The following is a 10,555-nucleotide window of genomic DNA, read 5'->3' as shown; positions in this document are numbered from 1 at the left end:
CCAACTAACAACATTGTAATTTTTTTAACAAAATCTTATAATTTTTGTACAAAAGCTTAAATTTCTAAACCTGTTTTACTTGTTACATTGTTCCATATGAAATGGATAGTAATACTACATGTTAGTTTTTGTGGGATCAATAAGGACAGGCTGGAAGGATCCAAACCCAACCCCACTCACCATTATTGTCAGACAAGAAACAATACACACACACTCTCTCTCTCTGATAAAGTGTATTTCTACACAGAACTGTTCACCAAGGAAGCACTGATAACAACTAGAGAATAAAAAAAATTAAAATTGAAAAAAAAAAGCCTTACAAAAAGCAGAAAAAGGAGGCTTGGTTTTTTCTTTTCCTTGCTGCTTCTGCTAAGCAAGCATCTTCCTTTCCCTCACTTTTTCTTCATACTCTTCTTCCTTTGCTTTCTCCCATCATTTTTTTTTCTTCTTTTTCAAAAATTCCCTTCCTTCTTCCACCCCCAGAAGATCCTCCTGCAGATTAATTCTCTCAGTTTTTCATTTTTCATCTCACAAAAAGCCTATCTACTCCCCTCAAAAATCTCCCTGATTTTCATTCTGGGAATTCCCTCCTCATTTTCTGGGTTTCCCTAATCAACCCTAAAAAAGACATTTTAAAAAAAAAAAACAGTTCCTTCTCTCACTCTCTAGTGCATAACTCACTTTTTTTTAATTCTTCTGTTTTTCCCTTTTAATTTTCTTAATTTTACATTTGAGCTTCAAAAGGCCCAGAATTTAGAACTTCCCTAATCTCAAGTTTTGAACTTTGGTGAAATCTTTGCTTCATCTCCTCATTTTTTTTTGAAGTTCCTCCAAACAGTCCTCTCTCTCTCTCTCTCTCTATGTAACTACACAACCCACTTTATTATTTTTCTTTTTTCCTTTTCAATTTTCTTAATTTTGAGCTTCAAAAGCCTCTGAATTTGCCACTTCCCTGATCTCAAATTTCACTCAGTGAAATCTCCACTTCTCTCTCTCTCTCTCTCTCTCTCTTCTTTCTTCTTTTGCAACTGCTATTATTGTTTTGAGTGGTTCGTGATTTAATGGGAATCTGCCATGGCAAACCCATCGAGACCCAACAACAAGAAAGTTCTCATGAGTTCCCAAACGAGGTTGCACCTTCGACTACAAAGCCCACGAAGCCCGCTAAGTTCCCGTTCTACAGCCCAAGCCCGCTGCCGAGTTGGTTCAAAAACTCGCCATCGTCGAACTCGAACCCGGGCAGCGTGGGCTCGACGCCGCTGAGGATCTTCAAGCGGCCCTTTCCCCCTCCCTCTCCGGCCAAGCACATCCGGGCCCTGCTGGCCCGCCGCCACGGCTCCGTCAAGCCCAACGAGGCCTCCATCCCCGAAGGGCCCGAGTGCGAGCTTGGGCTCGACAAGACCTTCGGCTTCGCCAAACACTTCTCGGCCCACTACGAGCTCAACGAAGAAGTGGGCCGCGGCCATTTCGGTTACACCTGCTCCGCCAAGCCCAAGAAGGGGCCCTTCAAGGGCATCGATGTGGCCGTCAAAGTCATTCCAAAGCCCAAGGTCTCATTATTATTACCATTAGAGTAAATTATGCTTTTAATTTCTCTAATTATTATTATTACCAACCTCAACCTCAAAAGGTCCTTCTTATGAACTTTTAACTTTTAATAATATCAACCATGTAGTTTATATATAATCATGTTGTTTTCTTAGTATGTCATTAAATTAAACTATCACGTTGAAATAGTCAAAACTTTTAAATTGATCTTGTATGAATTAGATTCCCACTCTCATGTGGGATAACGTGTTTAGAAAAATTAGAATGTTCTAGGTTTTTACATTTATTGAAGAGTAAATGGTTAATTTGGTGATTGAAACTGTAATTGATTTTTTTTTATCCATAAAATGTAATTTTTGAAACTAAAAAAAAAACATGATTAGCTTTCTAATTTTTCAGGGTTTCATTTAATTTCTTAAAACTAACCATTTTTTGAATTTTGGTCACTGAACACAGTAGTTTCTCCATCTCAATTATTGCTGCAATTTAATATTTGAAGAAAAAAATTCAAAACAATTAATATCTTACTTTTAATGAAATATTAATTTCCTTCTCAAATTTATTCTTTTATAAATTATTCAATTATTAGAGTTAAAAATAATGTATTTATTGAGAAAGGAAAATTATTTTAGTAAAATAGCATTAGAAATTAATACATTTATTAGTGTTTTTAAAACATTAGTTTACCGAAATCGTGTAAAAACATTAAAAGTGACGTGATTGTAGTCATAGTTGGAACTAAAAACATGTGATTATGTTAAAATGTAGGTATTAAATTTTTTATAGTAATTAAATCTGACATCTTGAAATATTTTAAGAAACCAATCATTTTTTTCCATGGTACTGGCCTATGCATGAAGTGGATTTCTTTCACTGTTATTATTATTGGTTTTAGTTATTGCTTTAAGTTGTAGTTGCCGTTGTGTTGTTTCTAGTAAAGTTGCAGGCAAAATGTGTGGCCGTAATTGTCGTTGAAATACGGTTGTGAAGACCTTAAAAGCCTGCACTGTTTGATGTGACACTTGCGGTTGCTGGCCTTAATATTAAAACCATGTCTGATTTTATGTTTTTATTACTTATTGCTTTTCCTTTTTTTATTTTATTTTTATTTTTTTTAATATTTTTATCGGTTACTAGTTTTTTTTTTTTAATTTCATATATGTAGAATTTTTTTTACTGAAATATAAATAAAGGATAAAATAATTCATGTAAACCAAAAATAATTATGAAAAAAGGGTATATATATATATATATATATATATATATAAATAAATAAATAAATAAAAGGTTTGTGGCCATAACGTAAGTTTTTGGGTTTTTCTACTGTAATAGCAGACCTATGTTTTCTTTTGTTGAATATTAGCTTTGTAATTTTTTTGCAATACTGTGACTGGAATTTAAAAGCTTGGTTGTGTGCTAGTTACAGTTAGGTTTCAGGGAATTGTTGTGGTTGACCATAACTACTCTCATGATAGGAAGATTGTTTTTGTTGGGAAAATACTATTTTGTCAAGTTGATGGGAATAGCTGTTTTAGGAGTGCATTCAATGTGTTTTAAGTTGAACTCTCTAATTTTACCTTTGCATATATTCAGGTGTAAAATGGTTCAATTGGCCAAACCTAGAACCATAGTAAATATATAGGATTTTGATGTTTCTTTGGACCTTTTTTTTTTTTTTTTTTTTCTTATTCAAATTGGTGATGATTGGCAGATGACCACAGCAATTGCCATAGAGGATGTAAGGAGAGAAGTGAAGATATTGCGTGCTCTAACAGGACATAAGAATCTGGTGCAATTCTATGAAGCCTATGAAGATGATGATAATGTTTATATAGTTATGGAGTAAGTTGATATTAGTACTCTTTTAAACCATATTGTGAATCCCCTTTACAAGCTTTCATGCTACTGAACATGTTACTTTAATCTCAATCTGAACGATTTTTCTGGGGAAAAGAAGACTTATTTGCATGCGACCAATGTTACTAATACTGATTGACACATAAGGCTTCCTTTATTGGAATTTACTTTTACTGTAAAATAATTATGCTGTTTGTTTTGAAATGTCAAGTTTATTAAGAGCTCATATTCTTATTTATCTTATGGTATTCAGGTTATGCAAAGGAGGAGAATTGCTAGATAGGATACTTTCAAGGTAATGATGTTTGTCAATTTGCTTTCCTCTGTACCACAAAAGTGGGGAAAAGTAAAGAGACATTCTGATTTAATTATTTTACCCTTGCATTTATTAACATTCTAACCATGCACAAGTTCAATTGTGGTATGTAGGGGTGGAAAGTACTCAGAAGAGGATGCCAGAGTTGTTATGATTCAAATATTAAGCGTGGTAGCTTTTTGTCATCTGCAGGGTGTTGTTCATCGCGATCTCAAGCCAGAGGTGATTAAGTTATAAAGTTAATTAGAGTCTGTTTAGATACAAGTTTAAAAATGTTTTTGAGAATTTCTCTACGGAAAAATATGTATTTCTAGTAGAGAAGTTCTCAAAAGTGCTTCTAACTTGCACTCAAGGAAATTCTTAATTTTATTAAATTTATTTTTGGGGTAGCTGCGGAACTTAGACATTGGAGTTTTCTTTTCTTTGGGATTAATTACACCATAGAACTATATTTTCCACCATGTTTCATTTTTAATTTCATCAGTGCGCTAGCAAGTCCTGGAAAACTTTTGCTGGACTTAAATAATAGACAGGAATCAACTTGTTTCTTGCGCCAGTTTCCATACTGTTTAATTACCCAATGCAGTTTCTTATTAATTACTATGTAGCATTTATATCTCAATATGTTTCTTATAGCTAAGGATTAAGAATGTTGTTTTGCTCTTTCTAGAATTTTCAATAATTTGGTTAAATACTTCACAGTTAGTGGAACATAACCTAAAATTTATTCTCAGCTTTGGTTTTTAAGTTTAACTCATTTGGAATCCAGTTGTTACTGTTTTAGACTTTTAGTGATGCTCGGTTCATCCGAGTTTTGGTGTCCCTTTATCATATGTTACCACAATGTGTGTAATGCTTTCGAATGTACCTTTCCACTTTAGAAAGAAACAAGTTTTTATGCCACTGCTGGCCTGGAAATGATGGTATGAATGCCATATATTGGAGTTATTTCAAACTTCATTCTTTATTGGTTAATGATCATTCTAAATGAAAACTGTTTGTGTTAAAGTTACAAATCAAATGACAAGTTCCATTGAATATTTCCTTTACATGGGTGTCTATATTCCTTCTTGGTTTGTTCTTCTGTTTTGCTAACCATGAATATTGGTTTTATACTTCAGAATTTTCTTTTCACTTCTAAGGATGAAAATTCCACGTTGAAGGCCATTGATTTTGGACTGTCTGACTATGTAAAGCCAGGTCAGGCATATTTGCGTGCTTTCTATACCTGTTTTATTGACTGAATATGACAACAGTGCTAACAATCCGAAGCTTTTTGCAGATGAGAGGTTGAATGATATTGTGGGAAGTGCTTATTATGTAGCTCCAGAAGTTTTGCATAGATCTTATGGGACAGAAGCAGATATGTGGAGCATTGGTGTAATTGCTTATATTCTTTTATGTGGAAGTCGTCCCTTTTGGGCCCGGACAGAATCTGGTATATTTCGGGCTGTATTGAAGGCAGATCCAAGTTTTGATGAGGCTCCTTGGCCTTCTTTATCTACCGATGCAAAAGATTTTGTAAAGAGGTTGTTGAATAAGGATTATCGTAAAAGATTGACTGCAGCTCAGGCACTTAGTATGTCTTCCCATTTCCCATGGTGGTGTACATGGTATTGATATGCTTATTTATTGATCTCATTAACTCTATGCTTATAGCCTGATTTTATGCATAGGTCATCCGTGGTTGGTGAATCATCATGATGATATGAGGATACCTTTGGATATGATAATCCACAAGCTTGTTAAAGCTTACATTTGCTCGTCTTCTTTACGCAAATCCGCTTTAGGGGTATGTGGTACTGGTGTTATTTGGCTATAGTTTTGAATTTTATCTTTGGTATTGTAAAATTTTCTTACACTGTTATCCAATCATGCATTATGACATCGTTAAATAAGTTTGACTATGACAACTACTTGAAAAGTGAACCATGTATAATCATGTGCCAACAAATGATTTTGATGCAACATTCAATCAATATTGAGACTTCATATCTCTTATTAATAAAGCCTTATCTCACTAGGTGAGGTCGGTTACAAAGATTACTCAATAACATTCGACTTGGTTAAAAACCAGAGTTTAGAGATATTGTTAATCATGAGATTCTTCTTGACCACTTCCTCCAATGTCCTTGGTTTCCCTCTCCTCATTTTTCACAGGACTAAAATGTAAGCAATATACTTTTTTAATCTGGTGCCTCCTAGAGCCTTCTTTGTAAGTATATAAATCACCTTAACTGATTCTCGGTCCTTTCCTCAATGATCAATCGGTACTATACAAATCATTTGGTATCTGGTGGTCCTTTCTTGTGTGGCCACACATCTAACTTAATATTCTCATTTCTGCTACTCCTACCTTTTTCTCTTGTTCCTTTAAAGCCGAACATTCACTACCACAAAATAAAGCCAAATTATAGAAGTATGATAAAACTTATTTTTGAGTTTTGTACTTTGCAATCAGAAATAGCCCGTAATGCCTTTCTCCATTTTAACTATCCCACTTGTATCCGGTGTATGACTTCCTCATTAGTTTCCCTATCACTTAGTAAGTATTTAAACTAAGAAGCCTGTGGTATGAAACTTCTCCCATTTTTACTTCCTCATGTCTCTTGTTGAGATTGCAATGCATATACTTGGTCTTCGTCCTACTTAAGCAAAAATCCTTTGCTTCCTAACTATGTCTCCAAGTTCAAGTTTAAAGCTAATTGCTTCCCTTAATTCCTCAACCAAAATTATATCATCCACAAAAAGCATGCAATTAGGCTTTCAAATTTAAATGGGTTATTTTGAAATTTAATGTTTGAATTCTTAGTTGTTCTAGGGGCAACCACAATAAATATTCTGGCTAGTATGATAATGAGAGGGCCCAAAAGGAACATAAAAGAAAGCAGAAAGGATGATTGCTAAAATTGGTAGAAACTCAAACTATAATGTTTTCAGATAGGGATTTAACCGCACCTATCTAAAGGGAAAATTTTTAAGAGAAGAATGAAGCAGAGAGAATCTTAAAAGGCTCTTCAGGCTGTTCAATTAATAACTAGTTAACTTATTGATTAGTTGTGAAATGTTTTTTGTGCTTGTCTGTCATCATTTGCAAGTGTAATAAACTATTCCATGTTTCTTGATGTAACCATTAGTTATTTCTGTTAGAGAAATGGATAAATATTTGATTAAACGGTTGTTATTTTTTCAGGCTCTTGCAAAGACGTTAACAGTAACTCAGCTAGCTTATCTCAGAGATCAATTTACTCTGTTAGGGCCAAACAAAAGTGGGTTAATATCTATGCAGAACTTCAAGACGGTCAGCACATATCTCAAGCTTGTTCCTTTTACAAATTTCTTCCAGGCATTAATATTTTTATTGGCAGGCTATTTTGAGGAGCTCTACTGATGCCTCAAAGGATTCACGGGTCTTAGATTATGTGAACATGGTAAGTTTGTTGGAACATCCCTTCTCATTAAATGTTTTAACAAAATACCTTCACTGAATGTTAATTTGTTATTCATGTGGCAGGTTAGTTCTATCCAATATAGGAAATTAGATTTTGAGGAATTTTGTGCTGCTGCTATAAGTGTGCATCAACTTGAGGGAATGGAGAGCTGGGAGCAGCATGCAAGACGTGCCTATGAGCTTTTTGAAAAGGATGGAAATAGACCGATCATGATTGAAGAGCTTGCCTCGGTATTTTCACATCCCATTGTCTATTATACCATTATGAGTGTGTTTGGAAAAATTGTGAAAATTAAATTATTTCAATAATCGATTATTGCTATGATCAATTATAATCATAATGAAATATTGTTTGGATTAATTTGCTGAAAAATGAATTTAAAATGTTTAATTTCATTTGGATACAATAAGGAAATCAGTTTTAGGTAGTAAATCAGCTTCAAAGGAAAAGAAGCTGTTGAAAAATAATCACAAGCTTCAAAATTTTAGCTTCTTAAAAACATCTTATTTTTCAGATTTTTTTTTTTGTTTTTTTACAAATTTAAGTTGTTCCAAACATATAGCTTATTTTGTAAATAGCTTTTTTCTTGAAAAAACAGCTAAAAGTGAGAAAATTAATCTTCCCGAAACATGTTCTATGTTGCATGATTAAATGTAGTGAATGCTGCCTAAGCCGCTATATTATTTTTGTTCATTCTTTCTTTTGGGGCACGATTAGAACAAAGAACATGCAATCCTGATTAATTATTCCCAACCTGTTAACTACTTGTGTTTGCCCTCTTTTAATTGCAGGTTCTTCTTAAGAGTACTCCTTAACTTCCTTTTTTAATTGTCCTATGCATTTTATCAGCATGATAGATACCTCAAATGAGATTCTTTATTAGTTTTTTATAGTATAATACTTCATCGCATGCATAATGATACTAAGTACTAAGCTCTTTAAAATCGACATGTTTCAGGAACTTGGGCTTAGTCCATCAGTACCTGTTCATGTAGTACTTCAAGATTGGATAAGACACTCAGATGGGAAGCTTAGTTTCTTGGGGTTTGTCAGGCTTCTGCATGGGGTTTCTTCTCGTGCATTTCAGAAGGCTTGAGAGAATGCACACATAGTTGATATTATTTTTGCTTGCCCCTTTTACCTTAAAATATTTTAATGGAAACTAAATGCATGAGCTAACTCCATCAGCAACCACTATGATGGCTTCTGCAAGTTAAAGACAGTAGCTGATAGGAATTTGTAGCTGATGAAGCTGTATGCAACATCATATATTAATCCCACTTTTCCAAGATTTCAAACACAACCTTTTCCCCACCTTGTTTCTCACTCACTTTAGGTTGGTGGTTCTGGAGTTAGAAGCTTGTACAGATGAAAGCTAGACCAGAAATTGTACTTAGGACCATCAGAACCTCTGAAAAATGATGAGTTGTTTTAAGGGTTTACCCCTTGTGTACCCATGACACTTATCAATAAGCATTCTTATCACGTGAACTCTTTGATAGTCGACAGATTTTAGCTTTTCTTGTTGTATTTATGTTATTATTATTATTCAAAGCCACAAGGGATGGTACTTTTTATATACAATAGCAGCATGGAGTTTTGAATCTATAACTTGCAAACTAAGCAAATACAAAACCCTTTTCCTCAGGTATGGTTGGCATTTGATTAATGAGCTATGCACAGTATCTTTAAATGGTTCCAAACTTCTAATGATATCAGTGTAAAGTTTTGCAGACACTCGAAAGCTTCTGGAGTTCAATTTTCAATATGTTGGTGATTAAGTCTTAATTTTAGGATAATTATTTCAGATTTCTAGCATTAAAATTCCATTTCGTATAGCTAGAAGAGCATTAATTTTTATTATCTTAAGATGTCTTGTATACAGTTTCCTATTTTAGTTTGCTATCTTTAAGAGAAGAATGCCTTCTGTTAGTGTAGAACTATTGATCTATATTCCTATTTATCTCCCTTGTAATGAATCATTCATACCAAAATATAATTCTTTCTTCGGGGTATTAAGAGTTTGATAAACCATTGTTGATTCTAGACACTATCATCAGCTCGCATTAAGAGTGACAAACCAGAGGGTCTGTCCGTGTCTTGTTTAATTGAAGGACCTAACCTTCCTATTACAGCCACATTGAGTATTCAAAATTTCAACCAATGAACAAGATCAGTTTGAATTATTCTTCAAGGGAAGGGAGAGTAATTACCTCATTGGAGAAGCCAAACCCCAATCCCAAAATGGAAGCTCAAGAACAACTTGGTGATGCCATGGTTGCTTAACAGCATGACCGATGAAATTAGAGAAAAAAATTATGGATTATAGTATTGCTAAAGAAATATGGGATGCAACATAAGAGACATTCAGATTATGAAGAAATTGAATGGAAGTGACTTGAAGACAAGAAACAATACATAGCTCTAGTAGAGGAAGTCAAGATTCACAAATTTATAGTTGGACTGAATAAGGATCTTGATGAAGTATGCAGAAGAATCTTTGAACCTAGCCACTTTCAAAGTTTCGTGTTTTCGAAAGTTAGGAAAGTAGGAGAAAACTCATGTTGCATATATATATCTAAAGTGGAGCAATGGTAGCAAGAGGACATCAACCAAATGAGTCTGACTCAATAGGAAAAAGACTAGTTCATGGTGCGAACACTGCAATGTAAGATAATTATGTCTCATGTGAGAAATATGTAATATATAAAAGGATTAATAAATAATTAATTAAATAATTAAGGACTAAATAATAAATGGGTTTAATGGAGCAGTTTTGAGAATAATTGTTATTTGATGAGAATAACAATTTTTAGGGGTTATAAATATCCACTAATGTGAAACAAGGTCCACACTCCTGACAGAAAGTATTCTCTCAAATCCTAGCCATCATGGAAGATAGACAGTAGAAAGAAAAGTCAAAGGGAGTGAAATCTTGATTCTCTTCTCAAGAAGATCAAAGTATTCTAAGGATCAAAGAAGATTTTCATTATAGAGAAAGGTACACATTTTTTCTTATTTTTATGTAAGTATCATAAATTTCAAAGATCCTTTAATTTTCTATAATTAATTTATTAAAAAATCATTAAACTTACATGTAAGCCAGGCCAGGCCACACATAAAGGACAATTTAAAAAATTCATGGAAAACAAACTCATGCAAAATTATCTTGTAATAAAGAGTACCATGGCAACATAGCCTCAACATATGTTCAGGAGGTAGACATAATAAGGACAAATCCGATGCAACTCATTCTAGAAGAAATTAGATGGAAATTCCACAAAAACTACTTCAACAAACTATGCAAGAAACTGGAAAAAAAACATTGGTATAATAATTGTAGCACATTGATGACACATTTTCAAAGGTTAGTGGTAAAGGT

The 10,555-nt window shown here is 33.6% G+C and overlaps 1 protein-coding gene across 1 annotated transcript; it reads left to right on the top strand.

Moving 5' to 3' along the window:
* Positions 1-275: 275 nt before the first annotated feature.
* LOC109805697 (CDPK-related kinase 1) lies at positions 276-8,777 on the top strand. The gene is made up of 11 exons (XM_020367872.3): positions 276-1,550; positions 3,260-3,390; positions 3,659-3,700; positions 3,835-3,943; positions 4,843-4,921; positions 5,004-5,300; positions 5,398-5,513; positions 6,915-7,022; positions 7,090-7,152; positions 7,236-7,403; positions 8,132-8,777. Exons 1-11 carry the CDS (start codon positions 1,062-1,064, stop codon positions 8,267-8,269), a joined length of 1,740 nt encoding a protein of 579 aa, XP_020223461.1. The 5' UTR covers positions 276-1,061; the 3' UTR covers positions 8,270-8,777.
* Positions 8,778-10,555: the final 1,778 nt, after the last annotated feature.

The sequence above is a fragment of the Cajanus cajan genome, chromosome 7 (assembly GCF_000230855.2).
Source record: "Cajanus cajan strain Asha chromosome 7, NIPB_CcT2T_4, whole genome shotgun sequence".
Lineage (NCBI taxonomy): Eukaryota > Viridiplantae > Streptophyta > Magnoliopsida > Fabales > Fabaceae > Cajanus > Cajanus cajan.
Note: the sequence above shows the minus strand (reverse complement) of the source record. Positions and strands in the feature narration are given on the sequence as shown.